Source organism: Gobio gobio (genome assembly GCF_949357685.1).
Source record: "Gobio gobio genome assembly, chromosome: 20".
Classification (NCBI taxonomy): domain Eukaryota; kingdom Metazoa; phylum Chordata; class Actinopteri; order Cypriniformes; family Gobionidae; genus Gobio; species Gobio gobio.
In genome coordinates this window covers 26,954,901-26,970,993 of record NC_137113.1, presented here as the reverse complement: position 1 = coordinate 26,970,993, position 16,093 = coordinate 26,954,901, and the positions used below count along the sequence as shown (strand labels likewise).

The following is a 16,093-nucleotide window of genomic DNA, read 5'->3' as shown; positions in this document are numbered from 1 at the left end:
CTAGTTAGAGAAGATAATGTATTTTATATGACATACAGTTTTACAATAGACAGTCTGGTAACAGATCATCATCTTGGTATGTTTTATTGGAGTTCAACACATGCATGAATCAAACAGTACAGAGAGCAGCTTGAGGTATAACAACAGGTAAGCACACAGACCAACACCAGTACAATCTGTAAAACCAAGATTGACCAGAGAAATGATCACCGGTTAGAGAGTACAGCTTATGCCAGCCATTCACACTCACACACATACACACCCTGCAGTTTTACTTCCTTTACAGAGATGGGTCATGTTGGATAGCAAGATTCTCTCCTTCCCGTCCCTTGGTATACATGATAAACATGGTGTCTGCAGGAGATATCAGGATATCAGGAGCGGCTGTTCACACACACACACACACACACACACACACACACACACACACACACACACATACATATACATAGACACACACACACACACACACACAACTCCAAATACATATTTCAAAGAGAAGAAAAGTGCCGTACCTATAAAGAAATGCTTTCAAAGGTACAAAAGGGTTTCTTTACAGAAGACATTGGCATAACCTGACCACATGCTGGGGATCATTTGTCTGCCTGGAATAAGTCAGTGAAACATTTTCACTCCAAACTGCAACAAGAAAAAAAAAAAAAAAAAAAAAGTGGAAACTCCAAACCTATATGATCTTTACAGTTCCTTCATACTAATATAAAGTAACCAATACTGACTTCTGAAATAAAAGATGCAAAATAAATGTCTTTTACATTCTCAAACTGTACATTTATGAGACTAATTTACAGCCAAAACCATTTCAAACGAAATCAAACTGTAGTGCAGCATTGATGGATGAAATTGCACATTTGTTGAGAAATTGAAGGTAGTTGCTAATAAAATGATAAATAACTCAATTTCAATAAAGTTGGATGCACAACATTATCCATGTCAAGATGAACAATTTCAGCAATAGTGTTAAAAACCATAATAACAGCATTTAAATGGGAGGTAAAATCTCTATTTTTTTGTTTTACACTGATTTTAGTGTACATATTAATAATGCGTAGGGGTATATATATATATATAAATCTCTTAAAACTAACAAGTCAATTATGAAAAGTCTCCTGTTATTAACAGAACAAAGCCACGATATTTTAATATTAATGCTCGTGCATTATTATCTGACTGCATCCCTGCTACAGCTAACCTTGAATTTCTTCCCTTTTTATTTTACTTAGCTCTTCTAAATTCCCAAACTAACAAACCAAATATTACTGGTCACCTGATTTAGTGCTGTATGTACAACAGCTTGAGCTTTTCACAGCTTCCCTTAAATTGTTTTAACAGATCTACCAGAGTTTTTTGCGCTAACTGTAACATTTACAAGCAAAGCATAATGAACTCCCAATAATTCTTCCAAAGAAGGCGATCCTCAAAATCACCCAGTTATCCAACTGAAATGATAAGTGCAAGAGGGCCAAAGCTTAGTTACTCAAAAGATCTGGGGTTGTTTTGTGTAGTGTGACAAATCATATCAAATTATTAGCCATGCAAAAGTGCACTGTCCCTTTGATTTATGCTCACTTATATGAACAAATAAAATCTTACACAAACACACACACACACACGACTAAAACTCATCTGGATGTTAAAAGCAATATATGTCTTAAGTTAGTTGACTCTACACTTAAATTATTTGCTACGGTTTAACATTTGGTCCGTCACAACAGTATGTACACAACAGCGAGACACAGCACTCGAACTAAAGATATTACATCGGCACATTCACCTCACTAAATCAAATGTCTGGTGTGCAAACATGAGAGTACCAAACGTTAAATGACCATTAGCAGACTACACCTTAAACTACCCACAACCTGTTCTTTAAGGCAGATCCATTTCATTCCCTAATAACAACAACGTTAAGCTTGACACCGTTTCTGCAGCAGTTGTGCAACGTAAAATCCAATTTAAACTGCCTTGCAGTCACCATCAGTTCTCTAGAAACTCCATTTGTTTTCAGTCTCGTAATAGACAGCGTTGAAATGAAGGCCAGCTAAAATTTTGTATTTGAACAAAAGCTCTTTTAACACAGCCGAAAGGCGAATAACTCTTTCAGTGCAAATTAAATTGAAATGCATACTTTTTGTTCTTGTTAATGCTTTCTAATAGGCAACGCTTTTGCCAGGTAAAATAATAACATTTTAAAGTATCCAGTGCAATAATAATCATAGAATTTTTCTTTGATGTGACCTATGTAGTGAAGAGATGTGGTACAGACAGCATACCTGTCATTTTGCCTTTGAAACATTTAGCTGATTCTAATATCCGGTAATATGACAACTCTCAAATCTGAATTGCTACCATCATCTTTCTGCTACGGTATGTCTTGTCGGAGGTATTAATTGGAAATGTAATAATAAATAATCCTACGTATAACATCCCTTTAAAGCAAATCTTCCGGTAGATAAAGTTGAAAAAAAAAAGGAAGAAGAAAATCTAACCATTATTAGCTCCCTTTACAGATTATCCTTGAGGAGAGAGATAATTCATGCAGGACCACAGTGAACACAAAAGTTAGACATGGCCGGATCTGGTAGTAGACTTTACATTAATTTCCTTGCTTTATACCACAAATATCAATTAAAAAAATAGACATTGACCTCTCGAACCCACATTGAACGGTATGCTTTTAGGGAGTTCTGGGTGGAACTTATACAGCATTATCAATGGAATGAAAACTTGGTAAAGTATGAAAATGTCCATTATGAAAACACCTAGATCATGAAACAGTTCGGATCACTTCAGCTGTGATAGTGTTGATTGTGCTAGAGAAGCAGGAGAGAAAGAGGGGATGCTGATGGATCTGCAAAGGGACTGACCCACCACTGCCACGGGAGCAGAGCTGAGCCGCCCCTGAGGATCTGACACTTATCTACAAGGCAAAGAGGGCGTCCTCGGGCCTGCCTGCCTTTTTACTTGCACTGGCAGAACCGCCGGAAGCAGCAGAAAGCTCGTCACTTGGGGGTGTCGGCAGTGTGGGCACTATCTCTGCTGCTTTGGCTCTCTCCTCTAGAAACTTGTCAAACTCTGGAAGAAAGTGTTTAAAGTCAACAATTGCCTTTAAATGATGGGTCTATGAATAGATACACTACCACTCAAAAGCTTGGGTCAGTAAAAACAGAAAAATAGTAAATAAGTAGAAATAATGTAAAATTGTAGAAAATGTAATGTAATATAAATGCAATGTATTTTAACCCCTTAAGCCCTGAAAGCATTTTTAGAGTTGTTTTTTCTGTGCGACACACAAACGTAAAGACTATAGCAAGGAGAGTCAAAAGGTAGGCATCGTTTGATAGAAACCTTCTTTTTTTAATTATATTTGGAGATTCTCATGCTGAGAAACTGCTTAAAAAAGATATATTAAAAAATATATAATTTCACATATCTTCCTTATTTGATATGCATAACTCAGGAAGGAAATAAGGTAGGAGGAAAGTTCTAGAGGTGCACCGATGGCAATTTTCTTGGCCGATTCCGATTTCCGATTTTTTGTTAATGAGATCGGCCGATACCGATTTTTGAAGAGCTATAATTGACAGCATATACAAACAAAAATCAACTTTTTCTTCAAAGAATTATTTTTTTTTTTTTATAAAATAAATTATTAAACATTACAACAGGATCTTCTCACACTTGAACAACTCTCAAAAAATAAGTGTTCTGTGCCTGGAAAGAAGTAGAAATAACAAATAACTGAAAATCAGTTGCTTATGAACCTTTTTCTCTTTTTTACTTGTCTTACAAAAGACAAAAGATCCTATGAATGAACAAACCTGAAGTGTACAGTACTCCTCCAAATAATAGTTCAGTAATTGGGTAATAAATGTTGTCAGCTAGGGATGTCACAGTACCAAAATTGCAGTAGTCGGACTCGGTACCAATACCATAAAATTTTTTACAGTACTCGGTACCAATTTCAGTACCACAGCTAAATGATTTTAAATATATATATATATATATATTAGGGCCGGGACTCGATTAAAAAAATGTATCTAATTAATTAGAGGCTTTGGAATTAATTAATCGAAATTAACCGCATTTTAATTGCATATAAATATTTGACCTGAGAACAGTGAGAAGTAATTTTTTTCATATGGATTTTTAGTATACCATTGAGTAATGACTGAATACATAAGCTTATTCAACAAAATATTGTTTATTTATTTCAGTCCAGCAGACCAGTGCAATGTTTGCCATTAAGTGTAGCAATAGCATATTTAGGTTCTTGCTAAAAAAAAACTTGCTCAAGTTTAGTCAAAGCCCAAAACAATTATGCTTGTGTTCTACTCCGTGAGCCTTTCAAATGATTTATGACACATGACTATCTGGTCTGTATGATGTTTTTGACATATTACAGTACATAAGAAGTATTATTTCATAAATTATGAAAACTTTTTTTTATTTATCAGGAAAAAACTCAGCACTACTTAGGAGTTGCTCAAATTGGCAAAGTTCAGACTCAAAGCTTTCAAATGACACCTATTTTGTGTTGATCAAGGCAGCAGTTTTGAGAAATATGATTATACATTTTTTTAGTAGCTAGGTAGCGCCCGTGGGTGCTTTAAAGAGACTTTCGGAAAAAGAGTATTTAAAGAGACTCGCCATAGACATAAACAGGGAGAAGTAGCTCCGGCTGCAATGTTCTTCCGCAAGACGCATGCCGTTCTGTTTATTAACCGCTAGAGCGCAAAGAGTTACGGACTGCAGCTTTAAAAAGCTGAAATGAGAACTATTTTGTGTTATTCTATTCAGTGGTGGTTTAGTAATATGATTTTTTTCTGTGGTGTGTGTGTGTGGGGGGGGGGCACCGTACACTTCAGGTTTAAGGGGTTATTTTATTACTGTGATGACAAAGTTGAATTTTCATCAGCTGTTACTCCAGTCTTCAGTCACATGATCCTTCAGAAATCATTCTAATATGCTGATTTGGTGTTCAAGATACATATCTTATTATTTTCTTCTTATTAGTTCTGCTGCATAATATTTTTGTGGGAACTGTAATGCAATAAAAACAGTATTTTTTCCCTCTCAGGATTCTTTGATGAATATAAAGTTGAAAAGAACAGCAATTTTTTTAAATATAAATATTTTGTAACATTATACATGTCCTTTAGTGTAATTTTAGATCAATTTAATGCATCCTTGCTGAATTAACAGTGTTAATTTTTCTTTTTTCAAAAACAATCAAACAAACTAAAAAAAATTTTTGAACGGTAGTGTAAATCAAGTAATTGTTCATACCTTCACTTGTCACACCCTCCTCTCCTTCATCTCCTTTCTGAAGAGAAGTAAAAAAAGGGTAAAATATTTCAGAGCATGAAGGCTTTTTAAAAAAGGTTCACAATTTATTTGCAGCCACAGCAAACATTCTACATTCTTCCCTTCAAAATACCATTAGAATTTTTCTTGATTGAACAGATTATCTGAATTATTATATCCCAAAACATCCAAAGGCATTAGTATAGAAAATAAAAGTGTTAAAAGCATGTTAAGCAAGGTTCTGTTCACTACACACTCAGTGTATACTAAAATAACTGACAGAATATCCCAGAAAAGTAAGGAACGCAGAAAAACCATACAAGGAGAGTCGTTAGAGACCCCAAAAAGAGGGTGAGAGGGTCAGCGAGGAATAAAAAGGCAAACAAAAAGAAATATGCAGTTACAAGGGCATATTTCTTTTCAAATAAGTGGGTTATGTCCCGAAGAAGACAAAAAAAAAGTTAAATAAAAATAAACAAAAGGAAATCTCACCACATCAGTATAGAGCCACTCCTCAATGTCATCCATGACAGAGGACTGGTCAAGAGCTGCCTACGGGCCCAAACCATGGGCCGGAGCCAAGCAAATTAAAAATTAAAAATAATCCCAAGAAAACATGACAAAACAAACAAACAAACAACAAAAAACAAAACAAAAATAATAAGACTTCAACATAAAAGTCTTAATCCAATATTAGTAAACTACCCCCATATGGACACGTGGCAATAACTGAAACACATGCACAGCAGAAAACAGGAATTCTCAATTGAACTGCCCTGACTGAATAAAATCAGTCAAGAATGACTAATAAGTAAAAATAAAAGTATTCTGAACTGAATCCAGAAAGAATTTCTTGCAACTCAAATGTTTCCGTTCATCAACTAGTGTCATCTTCTAAGCATGGAGTATGGTACACTACATACATTACTGTGTACTACGTACTACTTAGCATAGCAGTAATTCATATTCATCTTTTTAAACCACTCCAAAATAAGAATCTCAACATCTAGCTCCATACATACATATGCTGATGGAAAAGGCAGGAAACTGCCCTAAAATAAACACACGCTCACAGAAACTCACCCCAGTGTTTTGTCTGACATCCAAAGTCGGGGCCACTCCACTTGAAGCCTTTGTGTCTTCGAATGGTGCACTGCAAACCAGCAATGTGTGAGTTAAATGCGAACACAATGTAACGCACACAATGTAACATACATAAATGTAACACAAAATAATGTAACAACATGACGTAATATAGGCCTGGTTTCACAGACAAGGCTTAGATTAAGCCAGGATTAAACCTTGGTTCAATTTAGTGTTGCACGATATACAAGTACTAGAAAAGTATCACGATATTCTGCTATTAAGAACATTACTTTAGCGATAAAATGTTTTATTAGTACCGGTACTTTAATAATGTGAGGTGTGTGAGCAGGAGTCAGGACGCATGTTCAGCTGCTTCAACTCTCTGCAGGGAGTAATATATATACGTGCAGCGCATGACAAAGAAACCAATAAAGAAACATGCATGCATGAGAAAATAAAGTGAGGGACCCTTACACTGCCATCAAAATGCACGTCCTGGCGAGTATTCACGTAAACACAGACGGGTACGTCTTTAGTGAACGTAAACAGTTGAGAAAGAAATCAGATGTGTTCCAATGTATTGTATCTGTGCAGCTCTTAAAGTGACAGCAGCCTAATATTCCTGCTGCTGTCTGTGTGATTAATGTTATTTGATTTGATTATTTAATTTCTTACTTGAATGCTGTTAAATAGATCTACTGTAGTCTACCTGAAATATGTAAAGCACTGTTTATTTCATTTCTTTCTTATATTGTATTTGTAATATTGTTTGTAATTTGCACCTTTGCTTATTTTTAATAACAAGGATAAAATAAAATGAAGTATTAACAGTTAACAGTTTTGGGATGCCTGCCTTTACATGCACATGAACTTTAACTTTATAATCTGTAGGGTTTATGGTAATTTTTGACCATTCTTCTAGAAGCGCATTTGTGAGGTCAGGCACTGATGTTGGATGAGAAGGCCTGGCTCACAGTCTCCGCTCTAATTCATCCCAAATGTGTTCTATTGGGTTGAGGTCAGTAATCTGTGTAGGCCAGTCAAGTTCCTCCACACCAAACTCGCACATCCATGTCTTTATGGACCTTGCTTTGTGCACATTTTGTCCAAAATGTCTTGGTATACTGAAGCATTAAGAGTTAATTTCACCGGAACTAAGGAGCCAAGCCCAACCCCTGAAAAACAACCCCACACCATAATCTCCCCTCTCTCAGGCAAGTACCGTTCTCCTTGGCAACTGCCAAACCCAGACACGTCCATCGGATTACGAGACAGAAGCGTGATTCGTCACTCCAGAGAACACGTCTCTACTGCTCTAGAGTCCAGTGGCGGCGTGCTTTACACCACTTCATCCGACGCTTGGATTGCACTTGGTGATGTAAGGCTTGGATGCAGCTGCTTGGCCATTGAAACCCATTCTATGAAGCTCTCTACGCACTGTTCTTGAGCTAATCTGAAGGCCACACAAAGTTTGAAGGTCTGTAGCTGTTAGCTCTGAAGAAAGTTGGCGACTTCTGCTCACTGTGCGCCTCAGCATGCGCTGACCCCACTCTGTGATTTTACGTGGCCTATCATTCGTGGCTGAGTTGCTGCTGTTTCTAATTGCTTCCACTTTGATATAATACTGCTAACAGTTGACCATGGAATATTTAGTAATGAGGAAATTTCACGAATGGACTTATTGCACAGGTGGCAATCTATCACGGTACCACGCTTGAATTCACTGAGCTCCTGAGAGCGACCCATTCTTTCACAAATGTTTGTAGGCAAGCACCTAGCATGCTAGCATACTTTAATACACAAAACAATGGCAGTGATATGTTTTAAGATTTCAGTTAAAACAACTCAAACATGCATTTTAGTCTGGGACTAGGCTTAAGCATTGTCTGTGAAACCTTGGATAATATAATGTAATAAAAACATTTTCCTCTTTTATAGGATTTAAATAATAACATACTATAGGATATGATGCCCCTCCCCTCATATTTATTATAATTGAATTATAGTGATCTGTGAATATATAAATTATTTTAGACTATTTGATTTAGTATTTTACATTAAATGAGACATTATTCAAAATAAACAAATAAATACTTTTATTAATTAATAAAAAAAACTTGATAAAGTAATTAGGAATGTTAACGCTGTGGGGTATTACAACTAATTAGCTTAATGTTTTAATAACATGGGGAATGACGTATGATCAAAAGCCATCGATAAAATTGACATACATAGAGCACATCACACATGGTAAAAACGAGAACCAATGAGGTTTGTTTTAGTGTGACGCACACATGCGCCTCCATGTTTTGTTTTCCATATGTTATGAGCTCCATGTATGTGTGTGTATTAGTGAATAACAGCCTAAATTAAATCTGTTCATCATATAAAGTGTTAGTATCTCTTCACAAGACTTTTAAACCACTTGATTCAAATGGATTCATTTTATGATGCCTTTATGACCTTTTGGGATACCAGGACTTTCAGTGAAGGAACAGAAACCTCTCAGGTTGCATTTAAAACATCTTAATTTGAGTTTTGAATTTTCAAGTCTAATGGGTGTGGTACGACATGAGGGTGAGAAAATGACAGATTTTTTTGGTGAACTATCCCTTTAAGGGGGGCATTTTACTCTATTATATATTTATAATCTATTAGATAAAAGAAATTGATTTGTTTCATACCTCTTCCGCTCAGGAATGGTACCAGTCCTAGTCTGGGCAAACATGTCAAAGTCATCTTGGGGTTGACAGGTAGTCAAAGAGCTCAAAGTGCCACTCACACTGTCAGAACCGACATCTGTGAAGTAACGGTATTCTCACATTAGTGCAGGCAAGCAAAACAGTATCTCTAGATATCTAAAATGTTAAGAATATTGTGGATCCAAGGTATGATACTCACCCAAAACAGCCAGTCTGGAGGAGAGTGTGACTGGAGAGGCAGAACGAACTGCAGCCACGGAGGGAGGCAGGCTGGACGGAGGAGTAGCGCTGATCCTGGGACTGACCACCGCAGGAGACCCCGGTCCCAGGTCAATCAGGTTATCTTCTGTCGCCTCGTTCAGGACCTGTGGATATGCAACACCATTTCATATAGACAAACATTGGTTACAGACACTTTAGGGTGAACGATTATTTATTTGCCATCTTACCTTTATACCATGAACATTTTCAAACTGGTTTACATGCTATACTTTTTTTTTTTTTACTTAAAAGTTAGCTTAAAAAGAGACCCAGCAGTCAGTTCTAGAGGTTGAGAGGAGTTAAGACAAATGGTCGGGATGTAATACATACATTGCTTACACCGGTTTCACCAACTCTTTTGTGAGAGTATGTCTAATCTTTAAACTTAAAAGTACACTAAGAATTGATGAAAAGGTAAAGTGGTGAGACTATTCAGGAACATTGACTATTAGACTGGGCACGAGAGGGGTGGCTAATGGATATTCCCAGGCTAATTATTACTCAGTGTGTGTAAATGTTACTCAAGCCTGTTTCTTTGCAATTTAAGGAAGGTATTTTCCAGTATTTCAGAGGAGTAGTGCTTAAATTAATTTGGATTCTCTGTTTTACAAGTCAAAGAAACATCAAATGATGTCAAAAATGTTATTTGTTGGTGTCGTGGCACATGCTCATAACGATAAAGGATTTAAATTTATTACAATGCAAAAGCCCATGAATAATAATAATAATAGACACATGCTGTCAAAATGTGATTTGTCAGAAGCCATAATAGCTGTACTATGTAATAAAGTAGAAAAAGAACATTAACAATTTGTGATAAATGCCTCTATAACTGGTTTCAGATTCTATGACACTGAATTACGGTACATCATATTTAATTTGTGCATCTCACCTTTCCGTAGTACTAGACACCCCATGAGTAAATTCAACAATTGTTTTTTTTTTAAAATAAAAATACCCAAAATACATTACTATTCAAAAGTTTGTAATTTGTAATGTTCTTGAAAAAAAGTATTACGCTCACCAAGGCTGTATTTATTTAGTCAAATATACAGTAAAATTGCAAAATATTATTACAATTTAAAATAACAGTTCTCTACTATATATTTTAAAATGTAATTTATTCCCGTGATGGCAAAGCTGAATTTCCAGTCTTCAGTGTCACATAATCCTTCAGAAATCATTCAAATATGCTGAGTTTCTTTGTATCAATGTTGAAAACAATTGTGCAGCTTAATGTTTTTGTTGAAACCGTGATATATCACGATAAAAATGTATCTTACTGACCCCAAACTTTACTGAACAGTTGTGTATTTCTCTCAGGCAATCCTGAAAACTACTAAAATAGCTTAAAGTAGCAGAATATTGCTGTATTATGCTATTCAAAATCATATATCCATTACATGAAATGCACCATTCCCAAATCCACATGTAGCCTATTTTATTTGAAGCAGTGGAGGAACTAGTACTAGGGTAAGCAGATGGAGGGGGTGGCAAGCAACGGTCACAGACTGCAGGACAGGCATTCTACATGCTAGTGGAGGTTCATTGTCAAAACAGACCGGATGCAACACAGGACTGGGACTGCACCAGCCAATACTGAAATAACATTCTTTAGCATGTGCATGACCAAGTTAAAAAAAAATGAGATTAGATGACTCATACTTGCCTCCCTCAGCTAGCAATACCAAAAAAAAAAAATAAGAAAAACAAATCACAAAACAGAGCAAACCACACAATAAGTAACACCAACATGCAATCACATTTTCAGTTGATAACCGCACACGATGAAAGTGTTTGCATCTCAAAGCAAACATACCATGCTTTCTCAGAGCATATATTACAGCAAAAAGCAAGCAATGAGCGGAAGAAAAAAATTACGTTTCACTCTGAGCTGTGCTTTTGGCATGAACAATTTACCTTACATGTGTTTGGAAGGGGAAAAAACACATTGATGATGAACTGATGCGAACACACGGATCAAACAACTCTCTTAAAAGAAGACACAACCCACCCCATTGTTTACGCCTTGCGCAGTTCGGCCAGATCGGAACCTCTCATATCTAAAGAAAGAGCAAGAAAAGTGAGCAAAAAAAATCATTAAAATCTTAAAACAGCCTTTTCTTGAAACTTTAGTTCACCCAAAAATGTACTCGCCCTCACATTGTTACAAAACCATTAGACTTTGGTTAATCTTTGAAACACAAGTACATTTCGCAGTGAAACAGGAGATTTCTGTTACTCCACTGAATGTCCAGGCCACCAAAAAAGATCCATAAAGGTCATTAAGGGCAGTAAAATGAATCCGGCGGTTTAATTCAAATCTTGTGAAGTGATACGATCACATCATATGAAAAACAGATTTGATTTAGGCTTTTATTCACATATAAACACACATATACAGAAGCTTGTGGGTGCATCACATGCTAAAACAGACCTTACTGGTTTTCGCGCATCAACGCACGCACATTTGAGCTTCTGTGTACACCATATGTGATGTGCTCTATGTATGCGTGTCCATAATTGTTTAGATGTAAATAAGTCTAAATTAAATCTGTTCATCATATAAAGTGCTCATATCTCTTCACAAGACATGGATTAAACTGCTCAATTCATATGGATTCATTTTATGACACCTTTATGATCTCTTTTGGATCTTCTTATTTTTTAGTTTTAATAGAGGGACAGAAGCCTCATATGTTTCATTTAAATCAGGGGTCTCCACACTCGGTCCTGGAGGGCCGCTGTCCTGCAGAGTTTAGCTCCAACCTCAAATAAACACACCTGAACCAGCTAATCAGTGTCTTACAAGGCCCTAGTTAGACACTGATTAGCTGGTTCAGGTGTGTTTAATTGGGGTTGGAGCTAAACTCTGCAGTACAGCGGCCCTCCAGGACCGAGTGTGGAGACCCCTGATTTAAATCATCTTCATTTCTGTATCAAAGATTAACCAAAGTCTAATGCAGGGGTGTCCAAACTCGGTCCTGGAGGGCCACTGTCCTGCAGAGTTTAGCTCTTACTTGCCTCAACACCTGTCTGGAAGTTTCTAGTATGCCTAATAAGACCTTAATTAGCTGGTTCAGGTGTGTTTAATTGGGGTTGGAGCTAAACTTTGCAGGACAGTGGCCCTCCAGGATCAGGATTGGACACCCCTGGTCTAATGGGTTTAGAACAACATGAGGGTGAGTATCCCTTTAAAGAAAAAGGCAAAAAACACCTCTCATATCGTAGGAAAATGTTGTTGAGGTCGTCGTTGACATGCAAGAGCTCCTCCGTGACTTCCTCATTGGACACGCGTGAGATGAGCTCAACTATCCTCTGCTGCATGGCCCTGCACGTCCTGTTCAATTCCTTAAAACAAACGTTGTAATACTGAATAGTAACAATTGTTGACATAATGCTGTTCCAAGACTCCCTCTAGTGGCCTTATGTAGCGCTTTCAAATATTGAATGAGAAACCTGCAGAAGCTCATGATCAGACGGATCCTCTTGACCAGGAACCATCTCAGTCAACATCTCTGACATCACCTTAGAGTTCCCACGCACAATGTCGAGCTCGCTGCGCAGCTTGCAAATCTAATCAATGATATTGTATTACATAATTTAGCAATCTGTGAAAACAAATGTTGATCCATACCATTTAAAAGAACGAAACAAGGAGGTTCTATAGTACCTGTTCAGAGGAAGGGTTGATGGGCCCAGAAATTTGCAGATTGGGCATCTGTGGTGAAGTTTGGGTCACTGGGACAGAGAAGGGAGGGGCAGAGAAGGGAGGGGCGGAGAAGGGAGGGGCGGAGAAGGGAGGGGCGGAGGCAGGGTGAGGCTGTGGCTTGGGCTGGACTGGGGCACTGTATTTCGGCTGGTCCAACTCTGGAGCACTTTGCAGCTATTATCAAGAGAGCAAGACAATGAGCGATAATGCAGAGATAAAGAGGGAAGGTAAAGCGATAAAGTTAAGTAAATGATAAGGGGCTTTATATTTTAGAGGAAGCCACCATAACCTCTGTGAGAAACAAACCATAACATGCCTGGCGTCAACACCTACCCGTTGTGGTGTGTGAATGGGGGACAAGGTCTCCAAGTCAGATCGTGGAAACTCTATACCCTTTCTCTTCATTTCTTCATAGACGTGGACTACTCCTGTTAAATCTGGACTACTCCTGAAGGCATCTGCCCATGCCTGATGTATAGAGTACATGCAAACATAATATGTGAAAACATGAAAAATGCATCTAAATAGCTAGTAATATAGTTGTGTATACTATTAAACTTTTCTAAAGCTATCAAGGATAGCTGCTGAGATCTTCTCTACTTGAACATTCAAAACCTTGTTAAAAATTGTAGGCACACTGAAAAACAAAGCTACACTACTGTACAACATTTTTAGGATCTGTAAAAAAAATTTAATGAAACTTTGCAAGAAGACTCTCACCAAAGCTGCATTTATTTGATCAAAAACAATAGTACTATTGTGAAATATTATTACAATTAAATTTTTTATATATATTTGAATATATTTTAAAATGTAATTTATTCCTGTGATAACAAAGCTGAATTTCTCCAGTCTTCAGTGTCACATGATCCTCCAGAAATCTTTCTAATATGCTGATTTGGTGCTAAATAAACATTTCTTATTATTACCAATGTTGAAAACAGCTGTAATATTTTTGTGAAAACTGAGATACATTTTGTTTTCAGGATTTTTTGATGAATAGTACGTTTAAAAGAATAACATTTATTTGAAATAGATTTTATTTACTGCTACTTTAGAACAATGTAATGTGTCCTTAATAAAATAATGAATAAAAGTATTCATTTCTTTCAAAAAATAAAATAAAATGACCCCAGACATTTGAGAAGTAGTGTAGTAACTACATTTAGGGGACTGTTTTAAATAAAGTTGTTTGAATGGCAAACAAAAATGCAAAGCTTCACAAAAAAACAAACTTCACTTGCCTGTTTCTCTTTGGACAAAGCCATTCTAAAGATTCCATTTTGATCGTTTTATTATATTTTGAAATTTCCGGCATCACATTAAATGCAAGATCATGTAAATTGAAGTTACCCTTGGTCATTGGAGCCAAACTTGGTAACCTGATCCACTAGGTTGTAATGAGCACAACTTCAGTGCCAACGAATCAGCCAGATCTCCTTGACTACCAAGCATCAGGTAACCAGCCCCATAATGCACCTCCTCTGTATCTCTCTCCATCATGCTCTCTTTTTGTCATGTTTCATTTCCTCATGTTGTGTTTAAACCACAAGGCATTTTTCTTCACTGATCATGAACAATCAAAACCAAAAATCCAGATTTTTGCCATACCTGTATCAAAGCTAGTACTTTGTCCTGCACTATGGCGGGTGGGTTGTTTTTAGGAGATATAATTTTCACCAAAATGCCATCAATGAAGTCCCGGGTGGTGACGAGCGCGTGGAACCGATAGCCACAGTTCTTTACACATGTCTCAAGAACCTGAACACATTATGAAAATCTAAATAAAGATGACAATCTAAAAGGAATTATCAGATGTAAGTAAGACCATAAAGAGAAAAGTGTCCATTGACTGTTGCCCACCGTCAGTGTAAGCATCACCTCCCTGTAGTTTTTATTCCCATTAAGCCTCTTCTTCACAGCTCTTATCGCATCCTTAGGCCTATAAATCAGATATATATGCAGCTAAAAACAATTCATTATGAAGTTACAGTGACAAGGTCAAGTGCATGAATCATGTTCTGTTAGAAAGCATTTCCAAGTTCCATAAATAACATTGTTGAAGACTATTCCATTTATGTAACGTCCTGCACTTGATTTTATTCACATGAAAAATGTGTACAACTATAACAATGACAGCAACTTCTGGATTTGTGTAAGAGTGTTTCCTAAGGTTTACTGAACGTCAGCAAAAAGGTTAAATGCTATAAATCATGCATCTTTCACGTCTCACCCATCTTCTGTTTCATTGATTAAGTCACATATTTCCATATTCAAGGTCCAGTCTTCACTTTGAAGGGAGCCATCTGTGGCCCTTTCTGGAGAAGATCAAAAGGTAAACTGATAAGAGAATGGGTAATGCCTGTAATTATTCAGAGAATCTGGAAAAACATCGGCACTGATCTGCAAACTGGTGTGCAATATGTGCTTGACTGCTGGGTGTCTTCCAGAGCAATCGGTCAGGTTCTTCACATAGAGTGGCCATTTATAAATGTTGATCATTAGTATGATTCATTTGCACACATTACCTCAAGCTTTAGCTATGAAACTGGGTGTGAGAGATAAACGCAGTGTCCTCTAGCTAGCAGGCTAATACCAGCTGTAATACTTCAGTTTACTTAAACTCATTTCAGCATTTCGCCTCCCTAGAACTGGCAATTTAAAGAATTACAGAAATTACTATTTTATAGCACATTTTGAGAACTGTGAGGTAAACCAGCTAGCATGAATGAGCATTAGCTGTTAGCCAGCTAACTGACAGGCAATCCATTTGTTAAGCTTCTGTACAGCGGCTAAGCTAAATGCATCGCTTTAGACGTTAACTTGTTGCGACGCAATTTTTAAGCATCATTTAATTTGTGAAAAACATACCAATGCACTGTCCCACCGGAGTACTGTATGGGTTTCCCAGCAAGAACTCCATCTTGTCAACATCTCCTCCACCGACTAACACAGTCAATGAGACAGTAAACACTCAAACCCCGCCCATGGACGACTCCTATTGGTT

General features: G+C 37.0%; 1 protein-coding gene across 3 annotated transcripts; it reads right to left on the bottom strand.

Annotated features, from left to right (window-relative positions):
• Positions 1–16,069, bottom strand: tom1l2b (target of myb1 like 2 membrane trafficking protein b). 3 transcript variants are annotated; one of them, XM_079801555.1, is made up of 16 exons: positions 15,958–16,033; positions 15,320–15,404; positions 14,950–15,028; positions 14,698–14,847; positions 13,420–13,554; positions 13,187–13,260; positions 13,048–13,156; positions 12,834–12,950; positions 12,592–12,725; positions 11,389–11,437; positions 9,313–9,478; positions 9,096–9,210; positions 6,409–6,478; positions 5,818–5,877; positions 5,308–5,344; positions 60–3,093 (listed from the first exon to the last, which is right to left on the bottom strand). In XM_079801555.1, the coding sequence occupies exons 1-16, from the start codon at positions 16,007–16,009 to the stop codon at positions 2,939–2,941; spliced, it is 1,587 nt and encodes a 528-aa protein (XP_079657681.1). In that variant the 5' UTR covers positions 16,010–16,033; the 3' UTR covers positions 60–2,938. The 3 variants fall into 3 exon arrangements, with proteins under 3 accessions (XP_079657682.1, XP_079657680.1, XP_079657681.1); XM_079801554.1 differs by having other exon boundaries at positions 6–3,093; positions 13,048–13,260; positions 15,958–16,069; XM_079801556.1 differs by lacking the exon at positions 5,818–5,877 and having other exon boundaries at positions 1–3,093; positions 13,048–13,260; positions 15,958–16,069.
• Positions 16,070–16,093: the final 24 nt, after the last annotated feature.

Excerpts from the sequence above, each read along its gene's own strand:
- tom1l2b (XM_079801554.1), bottom strand. The coding sequence starts at position 16,009 with ATGGAGTTCTTGCTGGGAAACCCATACAGTACTCCGGTGGGACAGTGC. Across the intron at positions 12,726-12,833 it reads CTGATCATGAGCTTCTGCAG|GAATTGAACAGGACGTGCAG; the intron begins GTTTCTCATTCA and ends GTTTGTTTTAAG. Across the intron at positions 6,479-9,095 it reads ACCATTCCTGAGCGGAAGAG|TGCACCATTCGAAGACACAA; the intron begins GTATGAAACAAA and ends GCTGGTTTGCAG.